Source organism: Hyperolius riggenbachi, chromosome 1 (assembly GCF_040937935.1).
Source record: "Hyperolius riggenbachi isolate aHypRig1 chromosome 1, aHypRig1.pri, whole genome shotgun sequence".
In the NCBI taxonomy this organism is placed as follows: domain Eukaryota; kingdom Metazoa; phylum Chordata; class Amphibia; order Anura; family Hyperoliidae; genus Hyperolius; species Hyperolius riggenbachi.
This window is the reverse complement of record NC_090646.1, coordinates 218087113-218109234: the sequence shown is the minus strand read 5'-3', so window position 1 is coordinate 218109234 and position 22122 is coordinate 218087113. Positions and strand designations below refer to the sequence as shown.

The 22122-nt window shown below is 42.0% G+C and overlaps 1 protein-coding gene across 1 annotated transcript in view; it reads left to right on the top strand.

Annotated features, from left to right (window-relative positions):
- SYNPO2 (synaptopodin 2) overlaps positions 1-22122 on the top strand; it is a 304927-nt gene that overhangs the window by 201657 nt on the left and 81148 nt on the right. Inside the window, exon 3 of the mRNA XM_068280520.1 lies at positions 7321-8105. Coding sequence (XP_068136621.1) covers positions 7321-8105 — 785 coding nt within the window. The remainder of the gene's footprint in view (positions 1-7320; positions 8106-22122) is intronic.

The window sequence follows — 22122 nt, the reverse complement described above, 5'->3', positions numbered from 1 at the left end:
AAAAGAAGAAGAAGAACCAGGTAAAGAAGAAGAAGAAGAACCAGGTGAAGAAAAAGAAGAAGAAGAACCAGGTGAAGAAAAAGAAGAAGAACCAGAAGAAGAAGAACCAGGTGAAGAAGAACCAGATGATGATGATGATGATGAAGAAGAAGAACCAGATGATGAAGAAGAAGAAGATGAAGAAGAAGAACCAGATGATGATGAAAAAGAAGAAGAAGAAGAACCAGATGATGATGAAAAAGAAGAAGAAGACAAAGAAGAACCAGGTGAAGAAGAAGATGAAAAACTATGTGAGGATGAACCAGAAGAAGAAGACAAGGAACCAGGTGAAGAAGAAGAAGAAGAACCAGGTGCCAGTGAAGAAGAAGATGATAAAGATGAAAGAAGATGGTAAAACAGAAAAAGAGGATGGTGAAAAAAAAGATGGAGAGAAGAAAAAGAAAAAGGTGAAGACGGTGAAGAAGAATAAACAAGAAATGCAGAAAAAAGTTCTCCATCAATTTTTTTTTATTACACCTATTTAATTGTGATTTCCCTTTAAAAAAAAATTGCTTTAAGGCCATCCGAATTCGTGATCCCGCCGATTACCTGAATTCACTTACCGATCACGACTCGAATTCGAATCGAATTCTATGGTCGTGATCACGGCCGAATCCGAATTTGACCCGGACCCGAATTCGGATGTACTCGAATCAAATTTGGGTACATTCGAGCATGACTAGATACAAAGTTTCTGGTTGGTTGCTTTGGGAAACTCACTGTTCCTCCAATTTAATTTGCAACTTTTTTTCTTCATTGAAATTAGCTTGCACAAACCTACAAATGACATATTGTATTCTCATCCATTTTTGAAGATAATGTGTTATGTAGCATGCTAGATAGCTTTGTTTAGCCTTTTTTCACTTATCCGTGTTCCTCTATTGATTGATTGTGGGTCTGCAGACTGACATTAGTTAGCATTCATTATGAAGTTTAAAGTCCAAAACCAGGACAAAATACTTGTGTTCTGGGCAGTGCAGAGGGAGTTTAGACTTTTATTGGTACTGGCACTGCAGGCACATGCAAACAACAAGTAACCCTCTGCACTCATACACTCACATCAAGCATAACCTCTAGTAATGATAAAAACAACTTTGCACTAAGTTGCACTAATTTGCATGAAATTTGCACTCAGTTGTTCTAATGGAGGATTTTCGCTTCCAAAATGATTTGCATGCAAAGGTATTTTGTACTAGAACCTTTCACTGCAATGAGGTCTTTCTCTTTTGTTGGTTACACACTCCAATGAGTTCTGGGTCACCATGAGCTTGCTGGTTAGTCTGTACCTCTTTTGTTGGTGGGACCTCATTGCGGTAAAAGGGTTTAGTAAGAATTGCCTTTGCATAAAAACCATTTTGGAAATGAACCTACTCCATTAGTACAACTGAATGCAAATTTCGTGCAAATTAGTGTAAATAAGTGCAAATTTCGTGCAAGCTATTTTCATCATTACTGCTTGATGTGAGTACTTAATAATCCCCTCAGCACCTTTTTTCCCATTTAAATTCTGGGCCCTCCATAGAATGAGCTCAGCTTCCCTTTCTTGTGTGTATATGCCGAGAAGTGTCTGATTCTAGAATGCGATCAAATGTGCCCAGGACTACCATCCTCCACTGCCTGCAGCCTTGCTTAATGGCACAGACAACATTGACAAGTGGGAAACATTGGCTTGTGCTGCTCAAATCTTCTCCTCAGCTTCAGCTGAGTTCACTGCATTTTGCATATCAGTGACCAGCAGCAGGGTGAAGCGTTTGATGCATGGATGAGCAGTGCAGACTGTATCAACAACTGAAGTGGAGGAGAAGGCCAAGATGGTGCAAGTAGGTTTTTGGGTTTTCTACTGCTTGAAAACAGATTTATATCACATTCATGTGATATAAATATTGTGCCTGTTGGGGTGTTCCATTGTGGAAATGCAACGGACAAGTCAAAAAGAGCTAGTGTGAACTGACCCATAGAAAATGAGGTCACATTGCCAGCTTCATTCAATCTGGCTATGCCCACTGCTTATTCCGTTGTAAATCTAGAAGACCTAGTCTGAACCATGCCTTACTCACCCTGTGACATCCATGGATCTCCAAGTCTTAAAAATCAATCCTAGTGGTCAGGCCCGGATTTACATCACAGTAGCCTATATATGCACAGATGTTGTGGCACCTTAGACTTCCCCCTCCATGAACTTACAAACTACCGCCGAACCGCTCCGCAAGTGTGCTGGCTGGCCCAGCTGCCGCTTCTTCCCTACTTCCCTTGCCTGTCATAGCTGCAGGTGTCCATTTTGCATGAGGTAGCCAGAGGTACCCTCAGTATTAAGTAGCTAGTGGTGGTCCCCCTGACTGAAGGAAGATCTTGTCAGTGGAATGCCAAGAGCTGGGTGAGTAACCTCTCCTTTACGCTCCACTCAGGACTCTGCATAGGGAAGGAGGAAGGGAGGCACTAGGGGAGGGGAGTGAGCCGCCTTTCCATCACCAGGCGCCTGTAGGCTGGTGCCTACAGTGCCTTATGGTAAATCCGGCCCTGCTAGTGGTTCCAGGAGCTTGGAAATTAGGCAACTGCACCTTAAGGTACCAATAATATACATACTGTACAGTTTACTCATAAGGTACTGCCTGTGATAACTGATTAGAAATTGTGCAGCATGTAGACGCTAGTTCTGTCTTTGTTTCCCACATGCAGTTACCAATACCACTGAGTTTCAGGATTTGTTTATAGATATTTACCCCCCTAAAAATGTTCATGCCGGTTATGTCATGTCAGCGGGAAAAATCATGACCTGCAGGCTCACGGTGGATCAAACAATATGAATGAATTACATTGTGGGTATCAATTATTTCTTGATCTATCTTTAATTTTTTAACTTTTCACTTTACAATGTCTTGGTTTATTTTTTTCCCCTACTACTATCTTTCAGTAAAGTTTCACTTTAAAGTGAACCAAGCACCATTTTGCACACCAACAATGTGGCTTATTTAAAAAAAAAAAACCATACATTTTACCTCTTCTTTTTACATTTAAAAGTTTAGCAGAGGCCTTTATTATCCGACTTCTGAGGCCTTACCAAAATTTCAGGCAGATAAGTACTGATGTAATTATTTTCTTGTACACATTAGCAAAGAGCAAACAAAGGCTTTAATCAGTGGGGAGGTGGAGAGATAGGGGCTGTGCTTCAAAGATTTAAAAAAAGTCACAGATGCTATCTTCACACCTTCCCCTGTATAAATGATGGGCAGCTACAATGGGAGGGGGCAACATGGCAGCTCCTATACTTATTAGAAGCCAGGACTTGCTGCAGGAAAAAAAAAGAAAGCGGCTCTTGGTTCCCTTTAAGTGTTCATGTGTTAATGACATGGACTAAATGACCGTGGAGCTATGTTCTTGGACAGTGCTGTTGGAAACGCTGGCTCTTCTTTAACATATCAAGACAACAACAGCATAATAATCAGATATTTGTGTTTCTTAAACATCTAAACATCCAACCAATAATTTAATTAAAAGTCAATTTCCTCTATAAGCACATAGCGGTGGTCTGTAAAATGATTGAATCACAGGCTCATCAGGTTTCAGAGACATTACATTCATGGTTATTAGTGCACAGACCCTGTCAACAAGAAGCTATATTGGAAGGAATACTAATATAAATTTGCCTGACATGTGTATAGATCATGTGTAGTCACAGCATTGTAAAGACATATTTTATGAAAAATATGTATATGGATTAATTATTACAGACCACTATTTCTACAGCTATTATTTTCCAGAAAAAACATCAGCTTAGGTAGTCCATTTGACGATGTTCCTCTCTTATAGCTCTGATCTACTGCTGTCTTCTTTCTAGCTCCCCTATCCCGAACAGTCATTTGCGCCAGGGCCGGGCCGAGGCATAGGCTGGAGAGGCTCCAGCCTCAGGGCGCAGTGTAGGAGGGGGCGCAGAATTCATTCAGCTGTCATTCCTAATTGTGTATGAAGCAGAAAGAAATAAGAAAAGGGGATACATAGCAGTGACTGCAAGCCAGATAACTAGATATTAAGGTGTTGGGGAGGTTGTGGGCCCTGTGGCTCTCTTAGTCTAATAGCAATCAGTGTGTGATGGCTGGGGAGGCAGGGATGGAGGGGCGCACTTTGCTGTCTGAGCCTTGGGTGCTGGAGGACCTTGTCCCGGCTCTGATTTGCGCCATACCACAAAGTTAGACTTCCCTCCACTCAGTGCTTGTGTACCACTGTTCTGATATTAGAGACAGGACTGGGCATGGATAAACCCGTCAACCCATGCTCCTAGCTTGATCAGGCCAGTAAACCAACTGAATACACACATACGGTAACTATAAACACCATTGGAAAACCCTACTTGTTTCACCTCACAAGAAGGTTTCGTCAGACGTGCTAACATAAACAGTGTACTGTGCAAAAGTGCTAGTGCATTAAGAAATATAGCAACATGGTAACGGTCTGCATGGTCGATGCTTCTGCTGGTGCAGGCAGTTACTATGTTGCTATATTTCTTAATGGGCTAGCTCTTTTGCACTGTACACTGTTTATGTCTAGCACCCCTGGCGAAGCCTCCTTGTGAGATGAAACATGTAGGGTTTTCCAATGGTGTTAAATGTTATGTGTGTATTGGTTAGTTTACTGGTCTGAACAAGCTTGAAGAGAGGACTGACTGTTATACATGCACGTGAATATCCTCCTCAGTTTGTTCATTTCCAACCAACAATCATGAATCATTATGTGCAAATCCTTTCTCATATGTATCTTTTAATGGAAATACATTTGACATTTTTCTATGTAACCTCTGCTTACCACATTCATTACTAGATCCCAGATTTGTAGTATTTGAATCAGATTTTGTTTGTGGTCATACAAGCATACTTATATTTTAATTTGAAGTATTGTAACTACATTAGTTCATATGCACCTGTACACCACTGTGTTGAGTATGACCAGGTAATCAGTCATTATTATATTAATGCAAACCAGACCTTAGTAACACATAGTGGGTCAGAAAGAGAGCAGATCTGCACACTGGGCTATAGGTGTGATAGAGCTTAGACATACTTTGAGGGGAGAACACAATATTGTATTGCCCATAATAAGCAGCACTACACGATGTAGGAACATATAACGTTTATTGAACAATGCTGTAGCACAACCATGTTAAAATTAGTTAAAACAGAGGAAATCACGTCACCAGCTGATGATCAAATAGATAGGTATAATTATACAGTATAATATGATATTAGAAGGTTCATTGAATTTGTGGATATTGTATTATATTATTATATCTATTTATTAGATCATCAGCTGTTGACGTAATTTCCTGTTTTATTTGATTTTAACATGGTTGTGCTATAGTATTATTCAATATACAATGTAAAAGGTAACATCAGAGAGTGGATTGCATGAACTTACATCTCCCTGGGGGTAGTGGGAGAAAGGATCAGCAGCCCACCTGCACTGTCAGTGTGCCAGACTGACAGCTGCATACAGACAGCACTCTTCTCTCCCTGTCTCTGCTCACAGCCCAGCTCCATCTACACGTGCAGGGTTTAGGGCGTCCTTCCTCATACTCTTAAGGGCAGCAAGCCCACACTTCTGCCTTGCGGGGGCAGCATTAAAGGGGAGGGGCAGAGGCAGAGTGCTGGCATTTCCATTGGTCCTGGTGGCCTTAAAGGTGGGGCAGAGCCCATTTGCTATTTCTCTATTGGCCCTGGGGTCAATAGGACAGACAAGACAAGACAAGACAAATAACATTTATATTGCGCTTTTCTCCTTGCGGACTCAAAGCGCCAGAGCAGAGCAGCAGCCACTAGGGCGCGCTCTATTGGCAGTAGCAGTGTAAGGGAGACTTGCCAAAGGTCTCCTACTGAATTAGTGCTGGCTTACTGAACAGGCAGAGCCGAGATTCGAACCCTGGTCGCCTGTGTCAGAGGCAGAACCCTTAACCATTACACCATCAGCCAACTGACAGGAGCGGGGCCAAGGCAGCAACAGGAAAGTAATGCATGGAGAGGAAAGAGAGGAGCGCAGCAGCCATCAGGGGACAAACAGGGAGTCTGAGTCACTGACAGGGCACACTACAGGCTCTAGCAGCAGCACCCTTACCAATCAATGCACTCAAGGCGACGGCCTCTAATGTCTCTGCCTTTAATTTGCCCTGAGCTGTTGAGACTTGTCATAGCAGAAGAGGAACACCAATTCATGACCTGCAAGACTTTTCCAGACACCACAGAAACTGTGGTCACTCTCTGCTTTCTGTCACCCTCAGTTTCGCCTATTATCTTCTGACTTTCCCTGCCCCCTTCTGCCTTGTCACCTTTTTCTTCATCACCGCTGCTGAGGTCCACTATCACCGCTGCGGAGGTCCACTTCCCTGCCGGCACAGGGGACAAGTGCTGCTTACAGTGATGGAAGCGCCGACGAAAACATAAACCACTGGTTATGAACAAACCAATGGAACTAGTGGACCAATGAGTCACAGACCACTGAGAATCCTCCCTGAAGAAGGAGGATCCTCTATTGGTATGTTTCAATCCAATTGGGAGCCCCAGTGGCTTCTACTTCTTCTGGGCTCCCATGCATATGGCAGTGCTTGCCCCCAAAGTGGCAGCAGCAGCAGACTCAAGAGGCAACAGAGGTGGTGATACAGAAGCAGGTGGTAGCATGAACACAGTGTATCTGCACAGGATACACTGTGAATGCACCGTTGTGCATCCAGCATAGTGTGAACCTAGTCTTAGTACTGTTTCTACCTACCATGCCCATTAGGAATTCCGATTATAGTGTCTTACCATTCCCAAAAAATTTTGACAACTGAGTAAATGGAGAATACAGGGATGGTGAGATTTCTCTCCTCCCCACCTTTGCAATGGACATGGTTGGTAGGCAGACCTGGGAAGTAAGGTATAGACCTAGTGTACAAGTGTCCATCAAACATAAGATGTCACTAGGTGATCTGAAATGTATACATCTACTTAAAGCTATTCTATCACCTACAACTAGTGTTTAGCAAAAATTCTCCTTAAATATAAATCTCTACAACCCGACAGGTAAAAAAAAGCCTGCAGCTGCTACTCAGTTAGCTTGTAGCTGGCTAATTGACCACCAGTGAGTGAAACCGATTGACTAAATGTATTTCCCTTCTTGGGTCGGTGATGGTTTGCATTCTAGAATAGTTTTCTGCTCAGCATTATCTACAGGTGTCTGAAATAATTAATATGTAAACTTTATAAATATATCAACAAATTGAAGAGACATACATGTGGTTTTCTTGTGTTTGCATTGCAGGGCACCAGTCAAGTCACAGTCAACAGACAATCATAATGGGGGACACGAAACTATTTCCACAGAACAGTACACAGAAACTACAACATTGCAAATCCGCCCAGGCCCAGAATCGACACCGGAAGACCAGGGCAACTCTGATACCTATGGCCATCCTGTTTATTCAAGGACTGAGTGTGGCGTTGGGTTGATACTAATAAACAAAGATAAGGAGGCCATGCCAAGCCATATTATACCTAAAGTGATTGAGACACTCAGAGAAGGCCTAGGCGCTGACATCAGGCTGACAAGAAGTGTGGAAGAAGCAAGACAAGGTGCTGTGGTGGAACTGCAGCTGTCTCTCCCACAGGACATACATTTGGGCAGTGCAGGTACTCCTGTTGTAACTCTTGTACGTAAACCTTCAGAAACGGACAACAATGTGCGACAAAATGAAGCTGTGTGTGACACATCAGAGTGTCTTCAGAAAACAGAGCCACCTAGACAGCAAGCATCCACTACATTCCAGATAGTGGGAAAACAACAGGCTAAAATTTTCCCAGCAGGACAGATGAGAGATGCAGCTTTCCCCACAGTGGAATTGATCTTAGACTGTTCTGGGAGTGAGAAGGAGTCCAGGTCTCAGCCTGACAGGGGGTGTGATAAATCTGGAGAAGGAGGGCAGACAGAGGCACCTCCTTCCACTGTCTCCTTTGGCATCACAGTAGAAGACTCAGAGGAAGGAGAGGAGTCTCAGCAAGCAGAAAGGGATCTCATCAAACCCAACAAACACCGGGCTAGGCACGCCAGTAAGTATGCAACTGCACATTGTTTGCATTGTTCTTCTATGTCACTGTTCTCCTTACACCTGGCTTATGTTATCATTGTTATATTTATAAATTATTCACTTCATTTTTTAAATTAAGATATCAGTGCACTTTTATGAAAGGCATTGTTTTACAAGCTCTGCCTTGATGCGAAGGCTGATTGGTATTCATTTTGCATGGAAGTCTGTACTGAGATGAAGATGAATTAACTGTACTAAGATGAACTGTTAGCTGGAAGGCAGGCTAGTTGATGATCCTTGCAGTATGACAGTTTGACAGACACCAGCATGTGGGCCACCAGCTAGTTACATGATCCTTTCCATTTTGTGAGTCTGCTAGACTGTGAAGTGAACTTACTATTTCTTCTGCCGTGATCCTATCAGAGGTCAGACACAAAATCTATTCTGAGAAATAGCTTGACGTAGTCCTTCTGACCCACATGCTGACTGCACACAATTCGCTGGACTTTTTTGCAAAACTATACTACAGCTTGTAACAGATAGTAAGATATCACAAACATTCATGTAACTTTCTGTTCACAGTGCTGTGTGTAGCATAAGTCAGCACTGGCCCTTCTGCTTACATGTGCTTTGGTTTATAGCCTATGGAATTGCAGAATTGCATCACCATCAAAATTTAAACATAGCTCCATGCATAAGGGCCAGCTAGCAATAAAACCTCAGAAGGGAGGCGGAGCCAGCAGGTTATACGTTTTGACAGTGAGCCCTGTAACAACTGCCAGAAACTGTCACTTGTCAGTTAGTGATAGTTATAGAGTGTGATTCAAAAGTGTCTGAGCTGAAATTCTGCAGTGTCAGTGAATGAATTATTTTATTAAATTATGTGTTTAATTGCTGCTTTTAATTAGTACTATTTTATGCCTTTCTTGGACATTTTATTCTTATTTTAATTCAGGCCTTGTTAAAGTGTGTCTAAGGTAGTAGGATGGTTCCTTAAAGCATTTGAAGGGATCTGAGAAGCTGAATTATTTTTGTCAAAGTGATGATGATGTCAAAGTAGCAACAATATATGAACAAGTGTGCCCAACACTTGATTCTTCTGTATTATAATCGCGACTGGTTCTCTATGGAAGTTTACTTTTTTTGACATTGATTGTACAATGCTGCTAACGTTTTGGCACTTTATAAACTAAAGATGATAATAGTTTATTTTGTCTTCTTTTTCTTGCTATTTGGGCTTTATTCATTGCTGTGTTTATGTTATATGGACTTTTTTTTTGCGGTGTCTGAAGTGATAGGGTAGTACTGAACTTTGTGACAATGGATATCATGTCTTACATTTTTGTTTAATTTCCTCTTTAGTCTGTACTAAAGAAATACAACATGAATAGTGAATTGCTGTTTTCCAGCAGTAATAAAGATGCTTTGCAATAGTTAAGAAAAGGTTTAAAAGAGGGGCGAGGATGGAATGGAAAGAAGCTGTGCAATGTGTAATATATCATTAACCTCTTGAGGACCACAGGTTTACCCCCTAGTGACCAGGCCATTTTTTACAGTTCAGCACTTTGCCACTTTAAGGATTTATTGCTCGGCCATACAACTTACCACCCAAATTAATTTGACCTCCTTTTCTTGCCACTAATAGAGCATTTTTTGGTGGTCTCTGATTGCTGCTGCGATTTGTTTTTTTATAAATTTAAAAAGATTTTTTTTTTTATTTAAAAAAATCCTATTTTTTTTTATTCCCCTCCCTCCCCCCTAAATTAGCCCTGACTGTGATCCATACACTACAGTACCCTCTCATATTGTGAGCCACTCCTGGGGACAGTTAAGTGACAAGGCTGTCCCCTGTACAACGCTGCACTAGATCACATCATTGTACAAATGATTATTGCCTTTATTTTTCTGCCAGCTTCGCAATCGGAGCTGGCAGGCAGATTACGGATCCCTGCTTTGTTGTTGTGCAGGCAACGCACGCGTGAGCGACTGTGCGTTCCCCACTAATCTCGCCTGCCGCACTTTGATGCCAATCTGCGTTAGGCGGTCCCCAGGCAGCCACTCTCCCACCACCCATGGGCATGGGGCGGTCAGGAGGTGGTTAATGGGATAGAATGCCTAAAGTGCCATGGAAGTAAAGTCCTAATGTCATCCCGAAATGAATGAAGATAAAATGGGGCTCTAGGCAAGATAGCAGTTTGCACTCCGGAGGAAAATGGTTTTCCATGTCTGTACATGTAAATTGTAATATAAATATAATATAGTGGCCATACACAGGCAGATACTATGTCTAGGCCCACAAGAGATCTGATCTTTCTGTGCTCCCTAAAGAAAATACACTGCAGTGAGTCTTTCATTTATCCCTGACCCAAAGAGTTTTCTACAGCCTAGATTTTGGGACAGATTCACTTTACATCTAACAATGTTTGTTTTTTTTATGTGTAAAGTATTTAATAGTTTCATCTATAAAAATGCTTGCTGTGGACAGAAACTTTTCCAGCATGCCAGGCACTTTAAGTCATCCATCATTGGTCCTAGTTTATGCACACATATTAACTAAAAACCCGGAGCAAAAGTGTCGATCAGATTTCCTATATCTAGTTATATTTTACCCTTAACCCATGTGTTCTATGGTCACAGTAAAAAAACAATAGTAATAGTACTGATTGCCAGCATAAAACGTGGGTCTGATTAACTAAAGGTATCCTGGGATAAAAATAATTGGCAAACAAATGTGACTCTTCACATCTGGCCTAAATTTATATAGAAAAAAATGTCAACAAATTAGGGCACTTTTCAACTTGCTGCAAACCACTACAAAAACTGGATTGCGGGCATTTTGCCAATTGCAACAGCACCGCCATTAATATGTAAATCGCAGTGCAGTTTTTCCACTAGTGCCATTCATTTTTGTTAATCGCTGGCTTGCCTGATTTCTGGTGTATTTGCATCAAACACCCCATGTATTGTGGTGAAATTGGGGCGATATTGCAGTAGTGTTTATTGAAGGAAGTGCAATCACATTGCAATGCAATTTTGCATGTGATTGCACTTCCTAATGGAAAAGCACCCTAAAGCCTGGTACACACATCCAATTATGATTGGCCAATCACTGACCAATTTCACCACCTCCATGCAGTATGAGTCTACCTACACAATCTGTTTAGTATCCAAAATCTGTTGACCCTTATACTACATGGAGGTGATACAATTGGCCAGTGATTGGACAATTGAAATTGGATGTGTGTATCCACCCTTACGTGGCAAGAGTTTACAACCTGAGTAACAACAGATCATTGTTACAGTTGTTATTCAGCCAGCAGTTTATTGTTAGGGATGGTCCATGACATGCAACTATAACTTATACATTTTTTAATGCAAATGTAAGCAGTTTAAAAATGGACTAACTGAATGAAGCTAAGGTCTGTTTTTAAGCTACATAAACGTACATTTTAGATTTGCACTAATCTGCATCGTGCCAACCAAATTTATAATTTGTTTTCACAGAAGAGCATGAATTTACTACGAGACCCTTACTTATTTTAACCCCCTTGCTGTTCCAATTGTGATGGCAAGGGGGCAACGCAGCACTTTTTTTTAATTTTTATTTTTTTTAAATCATGTAGCGAGCCCAGGGCTCGCTACATGATAGCCGCTGACAAGCGGCATCCCCCTACCTACTTCGATTGCCGCCGGCGATCTTTGCAATCCCGATCCACCCCTCAGAGCTGCCTGGAGTGATTGGCTAGGCTGCGCAAGAGGTCTGGATGGGGGGGCGCGGTGGGTAGCGGCGAATCTGCGGCGAGCGGAGGCGAGCGAGAAATGCACGCAGCTAGCAAAGTGCTAGCTGCGTGCAATAGAAAATTTTTTTGAAAATCTGCCCAGCGGGGCCTGAGAAATCCTCCTACGCAGGTTACCCCGAGCTGAGCTCGGGATAACCTGCAAGGAGGTTAAAGAAACTGAAGCTGTTTTTCTTTGCTTGCATGATCTGGTCTGACAGAGGCCAGGTGTGTAAACTCTTGCTACTTACAGCATGTAACTGTACTGAGAAAATGATGAGAGCTCAGTCTAAAAATGCAGTAATTGACTGGCTGTCATGCTGATCCTCTGCCTGCAAAACTGTGAGTTACTGGCCCATAATGAGAATGCAGATGAGGATTTTTGACTCCAGGCCCAGTGCACACCAAAAAGCACTAGCGTAATCGCAAATGCTTAGTGCTTTTTGAATTGATTTTTTAAGGTGATTCTAGGTATGTGCCTAGCGATTTTCTAAGCATGCATAGCGATTTTTGGAGCGTTTTGGTGTAGCAATTTTTTATATTTTGTTACAGTAGAGCTGTAACTGAACAGCTTCTGTAACAAAAACGCTTGAAAAATCGTTCTGATCTAGCACTTTTCAGCGCGATTTTCCACTTTCCTATACTTAACATTGCAGCTGAATTGCCACAGAAATCAGAAAAAATGCTGCAAGACCCGAGTTTGTGTTCGAGGAAAAAACGAATCGCTCTGGTGTGAACCATCCCATTGAAATACATTAGCCAATCGCTTTACAAAGCGCAAACATTTTTAAAAATGCTCAGAACCGCTCTTGGTGTTCACCAGCCCTAAATCCATACAACTGGATGATTCAGAAGCTGCTGAGGTGAAAGGATCCCTATGACAACCAGAAATCATCATTACTGTACGCAGGGCCGGATTTAGGCCAAGGCCGGCTAGGCCATGGCCTAGGGCACCACAGGAGCAAGGGCACCAAAGCAGCAAGCTGAACTTAAGCAGCATTTGCAAGCAGGAAGATCAGGCAACAGCCTGACCGCGGTACTCTGTTGCCAGCGGCCTGTGCAGTGGCCACCTTGCTCTCTGTGCACGTTTGTATTGTTGCGGGCGGCTATGGACTTGGGCAGCATTAGAGGCAAAGGGAAAGAGGAAACTTCTGCACTGGAGATGAGCGGAGAAATGAGTGACACTGATGGCTGCTGCGGTGTGAAGGCGAGCTGGCTACCTATACTGAAGGGGGGGGGGGGGGGAGGCGGGATTAAGGGAGTCATCTGGCTACCAATACTGGAGGGGCGGGTCAACAGGTTACCTATACTAGAGGGAAGGGGTCATCTGGCTACCTATACTGAAGGGAGGTGGCTGGTGACAGCGGCCTTGGGCGATAAAGAGTACAAATCCAGCCCTGACTGTACGATGAGATCAGTAATGGCAGCTTTCATTATCTCCGGATAAGACACTAATTCAAATGATGTTTCTCCTGACCTTTCTCATAGGGTGCACGCATTTTATCCATTAAAGTCAATGTACAGTACCTGTATGGAAAAAATTGCCTCATTTAGATACCTACCTCAGTAGAGGGAAGCCCATAATCCAGAAACTTCCTCTGCCCCACTAGTTTCCACTGATCAAGTGCTGGGTCCCCTTGAAGCCCAGCACAGGAAGCCTCGCTTTTTCCACCGAGCCCGTGCAGATTCATTCTACTGTGCAGATGTGAGGCGTTCTGCGACAGCAAAATGCTGCCTCACTTGTTTATGGACTGGAGCATAGCTGGGAAGGTCTAGATGGTCCCAATGCTGGATCGGTGGTCTTGAGGTGATAAGTATGTTACTTTCTCTCCTAAAGTTATTATAGGCTTACTTTAATTTTTTATCAACCAGAAACAAAGTACTACTACAAATAAGTATCTCCGTTTGAGACAACATTTCTTTTCTGCAATGCTTGTCAGTCAGTGCCCCTGCTCTGCTTTACCAGCAGGCAATTTTAGTGAATCTCAGACTGAATCTGTAGGATCATAATGTGGTCTATTGATCTCCATGCCTCCACAACTTAACCTTTTCCCTGCCAGCCGATTTGTCCTAAACGCGTACATCTACTGTCAAGCAGTTTTTATACATTTTGCACCCATTAGGTTTACTTAGTATTTTTGACAAGAAAACCTACAGGAAATAGGACACATTATATATTGTTTTTTTCCGTAATGAATTGGGCTTAAACACTGAAACAAAATTTAGTACATTTTTGGAGATACAACAACATTTTTGAGTGAAATATGTTTTAAAAAAGTGAAATAAAGAAATTAAATATCTTTCTTTTTTTTTTCTTCAAAGAATTACATTTACTGACAAAAATGTTACTGTTTGGATAAGCCCTCATTCTGCTGAATCCAACGATATCAGATATGTATCGGTATCCCACTTTTCCTGTTCTGGGATAGGTGCACCAGCACAGGTAGCCAGATATATCTGCAGCTAGTATAGGTAGCCTGGAATAGATGCCCCAGTCCAGGTAGCCAGGTATAGATGCAGCCAGTATTGGTAGCCAGGTATAGGTGCCACCAGTACTGGTAGCCAGATATAGGTTCAGCCAGTACCGGTAGCCAGGAATAGGTGCCCCAGTATAGGTAGCAGGTATAAGTGCCCCAGTATAGGTGGCAGGTACAGGTGCCCGTATATAGGTAGTAGGTGCCCCCAGTATAGGTATCAGGTATAGGTAGCAGATATAGTTTCCCCAGTATAGGTAGGACAGTGTTCAGTGTGTAATTAGCACTCCACGTGGTGTCTACCCCGAGAGCAGGCTCCTCTCCCAATCTCTGTACGACACGTAGTTGCTACACATCAAACTGGAAGTAGAAATGAGATGGCTGCCAGCGGAACACCGCATGGAGTGAGCGATCGGGTGAGTAATAATACTCCGACCGCTGCTCCAGCCCTATAGGGGGGTAGAGGAGGGGGGCCACGTGGAGGGAAGAATGATGTCAGCCCCGTAACCGCTGCTTCCTTAGGGCAAAACTGCCAAATAACATACTAGGTACGTTGCTGGCAGTTAAAGCATTTACCTGCCACAATGTACCTAGTACGTGCTTGGCAGTAAAAGGGTTAAAGGACCATTATTTTAAAGTGTAAATTTTCAGTATACAAGTAAACACATACAAATAAGAGGTGTGTTTCTTTCAGAGTAAAATGAGCTTAAAATTACCTTTTTTCTATGTTGTTGTCTCTTACAGTTATCAGTAGAAATCTGACGGAACTGACAGGTTTTTGACTAGTCCATCTCTTCATGGGGATCTCAATATTTTATTTATTCTTTACAAAAGCACTCCATGGAAATGATCTATACACACATGACAGCACCCCCCACCTGTTTGCATACTTTTCTGGCAGTTGGACTGAGCAACCCCAATTCACTAAGTGCTTTTGAAAATAAAGAAAACCCTGAGAATCCCCCATGAGGAGATGGGTTAGTCCAAAACCTAGCAGTTTAGTCAGATTTCTATTGCTGTAAGTAAGAGCCCGTTTCCACTAGAGCGAATCCGCATGCGTTGTCTGCATGCGGATTCGCACAGCCAATACAAGTGGATGGCCCTGTTTCCACTTGTCAGTTTTTTCCAGCGTTTTTCTGTGCAGGATTTTTCTGCACGGTAGAGCCTGCAGAATTCGCCTGCGTGACGAATGCAGGCGATTCGCAGGCTATGTATTTGATAGGGAAAACGCACATGCGTTTTTTGTCGCGATTTCGCATGCGAATTCGCATGAAAACTAATGTAAATTGAACCAGGCAGTGACATGGTTAAATTCGCATATACCCTGCCTATGCGAAATCGCGGCAAAAACGCACGCAGAATCGCATCCGCATGCAATTTCATCAGCGTTGGAATCCCAGCGATTCGCACCGCACTAGTGGAAACGAGCCCTAACAGCAACATAAGAGAAAAGTAAGCAATTGCATTTTTTTACTCTGGGATAAATATTTTTGTGATTTTATGTACAGTATTTCAAATTTTACAATTTTTCTCAATAGTGGTCTTTTTATTACCGTTAGATCTGGGCTGACATGCAGATACTTTCTAAGCACCAATAGTTATTTGTGAACATTAGGAATAGTAGTAAGTGCATTATAAGCTGATAAAATGACAGGAGGAAGCAGGCTTTTCAGGGTCCACATGAAGTGGCCAGCCTGTGTGCAGCTATTTATCTAATCAGCTGTTAGAAGCTGTCACATAAACAGGACAGCCGCTGGTGAAATGCACTGCTGAGGTAAGACTGCTGTAAATAAGAAGCTAGCCTCAAAGCACAGGCAAGAATGTAAGACATACTTTTCCAGTGCATCCCATGCTTTTGTGACACTTGTGCTCAGGCACTCAGACTAAAAATACTCAAGAGTGTCTGATAGGTAAAATGTTGCTAAAATCTAAATTGCCTGCTGTACAAGCACTGTTTTCCTAAGTTTATACTAAACTAAATCTTGCTAAGTAAGTCAAGGACTGACTTTATTCAATTAAGGAGTTAACAGTGCTTTTAAAGCATAACGGGAGACCCCGGGCTCACATGCACCAGCCAGGGTTGCAGTCTAATGTAAAAGAGTGGGATTCGTTACATATATATATGAAAATACATGTTAAGTCCTGGAACCTTTATCAAGTCCTCACTGTTGCATGAACAGCTCGCCGGTGGACAGTTCCCGGCAAACTTCGGCTGATTGCCGTTCACATTTAATGCAAGCTTTTTTGCCAAAAGTTCGCATTCGCATTTTCAACATTAAAGTTCTTGTAGTTTTGGAGAAAATCAATGTTAAAGTTAGAGGCTCAGGAGGGCGGACCCCACATCAAAGCGTTGCCACATTTTCCATGGTGTTTCCAGGGGGCCAATACGCCTGGAAACCCCAACATGAAATTCACTGCTCTTTCTTTTGATATATGTAAATTTACATTACTGTTATGCTGAGTATACACGGTGCGTTTATGCACTGAAATCGACGGGTCAATCTAATCGTGTATGCCCAGCATTAGGTTGATACATTATCTGTTATTTAAAGAGAATCTGAGGTGGCATATTGTAATTCTAATAGGACCCAGAGGCAAGCCGCGACCCAGGAGTACTTCCTGGGTCGCGGCTTGGCTTCCTATTGGAGGAAGCTAAAAGAGGCGGGGGGGGGGAGCATCTTATTGAGGGGGTGATGCGGAGGAGGCTGATTGACAGCATCACATAAATAAAGCAGACTAGCGACCAGCATATTGTCGCTAGCCTGGCGATCTTTTAAGGGGGGACAGCAGAGCACAGGGGGGCTGGCAGCGGCGGTACAATGACCCAGAGGCATGTCATTGTGACCACGACATGCCTCTGGATCCTATTAGGATTAAAATATGCCACCTCAGGTTCTCTTTAACAGCATTTAAACATAGACTTTTTTCCTAAAGATCTTTTTGGAAAAAAAAAAATCCTCTTGGGAGGGGGGCCCATGTTATTTTTTGTTAAATGTATATAAAAAGAAAAAAAATTCTATACATGCTGACACATTATCTGTAATTTTACCGCATTTAAATATAGACTTTTTCCTCTAACTTTAACATTGATTTTCTCCACAAAATACAAGATCTTTTTGAAAAAATGTTTTTCCTCTTGTTCCCACTGTCTTCCTTAACATACCCTGCAAATTTGGCGTTATGTATGTACGGAGGCTTTGCTATATTAACTGCTAAAATATGCATCCTTTAAATGTTAAAAATAACCATTAAAAAAGCATTTGAGCAAAATACTTTTTGGCAACTATTTTGTACTTGATCTTCGGCATGAATGCCGGTTAGCGAATGATTGTGGAAAATTTGATGTTTCCTGATTATTTACAGACACCTCCAATCAAAAATAGGGGGGAGGGGGCATGTCCATCAGTGCCATATAAGCTATCTTCATGCCTTTGATTCTGTGGAAAAGGGATTTGGGAGGTAATCAAAGCCTCTGATCAGCTGCCTTAAAGAGACACTGAAGTGAAAAAAAAATTATGATATTATGATTTGTATGTGTAGTACAGCTAAGAAATAAAACATTAAGATCAGATACATCAGTCTAATTGTTTCCAGTACAGGAAGAGTTGAGAAACTCCAGTTGTTATCTCTATGCAAACAAGCCACTAAGTTAGTCGTGGAGAGGGCTGTTATCTGACTTTTATTATCTCAACTGTAAGTGAACTGTTTACTTTTGCTCTGCTAGAGGAGAGGTCATTAGTTCACAGACTGCTCTGAAATACTCATTTTGAATGCTGAGTGTTGTGTAATCTGCACATATTATAGAATGATGCAATGTTAGAAAAAACACTATATACCTGAAAATAAAAGTATGAGAATATTTTCTTTGCTGCTAATCTTCTAGTAATTATTCATAGTACACAACCAATTCACTATATCATTTTTTTTTTTCGCTTCAGTGTCTTTTTAAAGATAACTAAGTCACTGCCAGTCAGAGGCTTTGTTTGTACCTGTAAATCCAACCTTGTGTTTAGAGTTATTGTCCCTGGCCTAGTGAATGCCATCTTTGCTTTTGACAGCAGGACCTCACTGTTAAAATGTATCCAAGTAAACTGTTTTTAATGTGAACTCTGTAATTGGAAAGCCAATTTTGATAAAAATCCTCTGTTTAGCTAAATTGTAGGCTAATCCTATTGATGTCATTGCCCATATATGTGGAGATAGCTGGGCATCCTGGAGTCAGTTTAGTTATGGGAGAGGGACAGGGCTTTCAATACCTTTGTGGATCACAGTGTAATATGGTGATTATGATTTAGTTTACATTGGAGGACATGAATTACATTTTTTATTGATGCCTTGTGCCACTTCATTAATTGACCACTATCACAAAAATGTTTAAAATTCAAAATACATGTGGACACAATAATCTTAAGGTGCCCAATACAATCTTGGTCAATCAAAATTGGATGTGCATACCCACTTTAGTAATATGTGAGATTATCTAAAATATCCATTCAAAGTATATCTACTCAGTATACCCTTCTGCTACGTAGATTTGGTAAGATTGTACAATCAAGATTGTTGATTGATGGGAACCTTAAGTGACAGCGACATAGCAAATAATTAATTTAGAGTATATTTTTCTCTAGGACAAATGTATAGCTTGTATGTGTAAACATGTATTTTAAATGTTTCAATTTTTCATGATAGTTGCTCTGTCAAGGATATTTTCAAGATTTTTCTATCATACATTTTACTCTGTGAGGTGATGGGGTAAAGGTAAAGTACTAGCTGGGTTAGTACTCCTTTAAAGTGCCCATACATCAGTTAATGTATCGGCAGATCTACCAAGAGACAGATCTCTCTCTCTGATCGAATCTGACCAGAGAGAGATCTGTTGTATGCCCATACACTGTAGGCCGATTCCCAATCAATTTGAAATCCTAATCGTGAAATCTCTCAGAAATTGGCTTTGTGCCCCCGTATTAGTAGGCACATCATGTGTAACATCACACATGGGCCCACGTTATGCTGGCAACTACATGGGGTGCGTGTATGGGGATGGAGGACAGAGAATGGAGCCGGCGATGGACACAGACAAGTAAAGTATCCACGTACAGGGCACATTTTACACTAGGTGGGACAGCACCAGGGGTTCTGTTGTGTTCGTTGTTCATCCCGATGTTGCATGCTGTTACCATGTCAGCCCTACATCTTGCAGCATGTCCTCTTGATACATGCAATCAATTTCAGTACAAAAAAAAATCAGCTTAACTTACCTGGGGATTCTTGCAACCAGTGGTGCTCAGCAAGATTACCAGCAAGAACTACCAAGATAATCCGAACTTTTTCCACTATCCGAACTTTGAAAACCAATTCAGATATTGTTTAAAATCCGAATTGACTATTTGAGCAAACTCGGATTTCCCATCTGAAATCCGGGCGGATAGTTAGTTCAGATATCCGAGCAGAAGCTAAAATCACCTTCAATGGCAAAAATCCCTTTGGAAGGCATCCAGGCCTAGAGAGAGAGAGAGAGAGCACGAGAGAGAGAGAGAGAGAGAGAGCACGAGAGAGAGCACGAGAGAGAGAGAGAGAAAAAGAGAGAGAGACAGAAAACTTTTGGAAGCATTTTAACCATTTATGCCTCCAGGACGTAGTACCTACAATCCCGGCCCGCGGTTCGTTAGCCAGGCAATCAGTGAATCGGGCTATGGTGCCCGATCACTGATTCCTCTCCCCCGCTGAAAAAGCGACAGCTTCTATCGGAAGCTTCACTTTTTCTGGCTTTATGCCTCCCTCTAAGCGTATGTTACGCTTAGAGTGACGTCATGTAAACAAACTCATGGCTGCCATCTTGTGGCCAAAAAGTCAAACTACAACTAAATGTAAAAAAAAAAAAATGCACATATATTTACCCCAAACAAATACTATTTACATCCCACCCTCCCAAAAATACCCAAATAAAAATGTTTAATATATAAAAAAAAAAACCATTACAATTAAAAAAAAACAAACATGTAAATATTTACATAAGGGTCTAAACTTTTTAAATATCAATGTAAAGATGAAATAGTTCTATTTTTTTTTTTACTTTTAAACTTGTAAATAGTGATGGATGCAAAACGGAAAAAATGCACCTTTATTTCCAAATTAAATATTGTCGCCATTCATTGTGATAGGGACATAATTTAAATGGTGTAATAACCGGGACAGATGGGAAAATACAATACGTGAGTTTTAATTATGAAGGCATGTACTATTTTAAAACTATAATGGCTGAAAACTGAGAAATAATTATTTTTTCCGTTTTTTTCTTATTCTTCCTGTTAAAATGCATTTACAGTAAAGTGGCTCTTAGCAAAATGTACCACCCAAAGAAAGCCTAATTGGTGGTGGAAAAAACAAGCTATAGATCAGTTCATTGTGATAAGTAGTGATAAAGTTATAGGCTAATGAATGGGAGGTGAACATTGCTCGGATGCATAAAGTGAAAACGACTGAAGGCTGAACTGGTTAAGCCATTTTCAGGTCACTTCCAGTTTTCTATCCGAATATCCGAATATCCGAATCCGGCCGGATATTGGGTTCCGATATCCGAGTTTACTCGGATACCAAAAAGTTTGGATTCAGATATCCGATTCGGATCCGGATATCTGGGCAACTTGTGTTGCATATACAGCCCTGTCAGTCAGTCTTAGCAGCTGGACCTTGGCCCCTTGGTAATTTCTACTGTGCCACTGCCAGGCCCAGCACATTCAGTGACTACCTATGTGTGTGACAGCTGCACATTTGTAATATCCATCACTGCATATACCTACCTGTTGTTGTGTACCCACCCACCTACCTACGTGACCGCACGCAGTGTCACTGCACCTGTTCACGGTACCTGTGTGTGAGTGAGACAGTTGCACATTTGTAATACCAATCACTGCATACCCACCTGTTGTTGTTCAGTGCACCTACCTACTTACTTACGTGAGCGCACGCAGTGTTATATACCACCAGTCACTACACCTGTTCACGGTACCTGTGTGTGTGTGTGTGTGTGTGTGTGTGTGTGTGTGTGTGTGTGTGTGTGTGTGTGTGTGTGTGTGTGTGTGACAGCTGCACATTTGTAATACCAGTCACTGCATACCTGTTCACTGCACTTGTGTGACCGCACGCTGTTTTATATACCAGTCCGTGCGTACCTGTTAACTGCACCTGTGTAACCGCACATTGTTGTACCAGTAGTCACTGCTACCTGTTCACTGCACCTGTGTAACCGTACATTGTATTAGCCAAGTCAGTGCATACCTTTCACTTCATCCCCCCCAATATGGACAAAACAAGAGGCAGAGGCAGGCCACCTGGCAGGTCTGTTCGAGGTCGTGCTGTGGTGATTTCGTGAGGCCCTCGACCAAAGTACAGTGTTCAGAAGAATCAACCCCCAATATTGTCAGGATGTAGTTGACTATTTAACACAGAACACAGAATCTACCTCAGCATCCGCACGCAAGCATGACATATCTTCCGCCTCCTGCTCTGATTCTGGCACCCCACTTAACACTCTGTCGGGAGCCATCACCAAAGTGCCATCATCCCAGGGCTCAGCGGTGTGGACATTTTTTTGTGTGTCTGCCTCAGATGAGAGCAATGCCATCTGTACTCTCTGCCACCGAAAATTGAGCCGTGGAAAGACCAAGACCCACGTAGGGACAACTACCTTACGAAGGCACATGATTACAAAGCACAAACTGCAATGGCATGACCACCTGAGGAAAAGCAGCACACAAAAACAAAGCCACACACCACAGTGAAAGATACC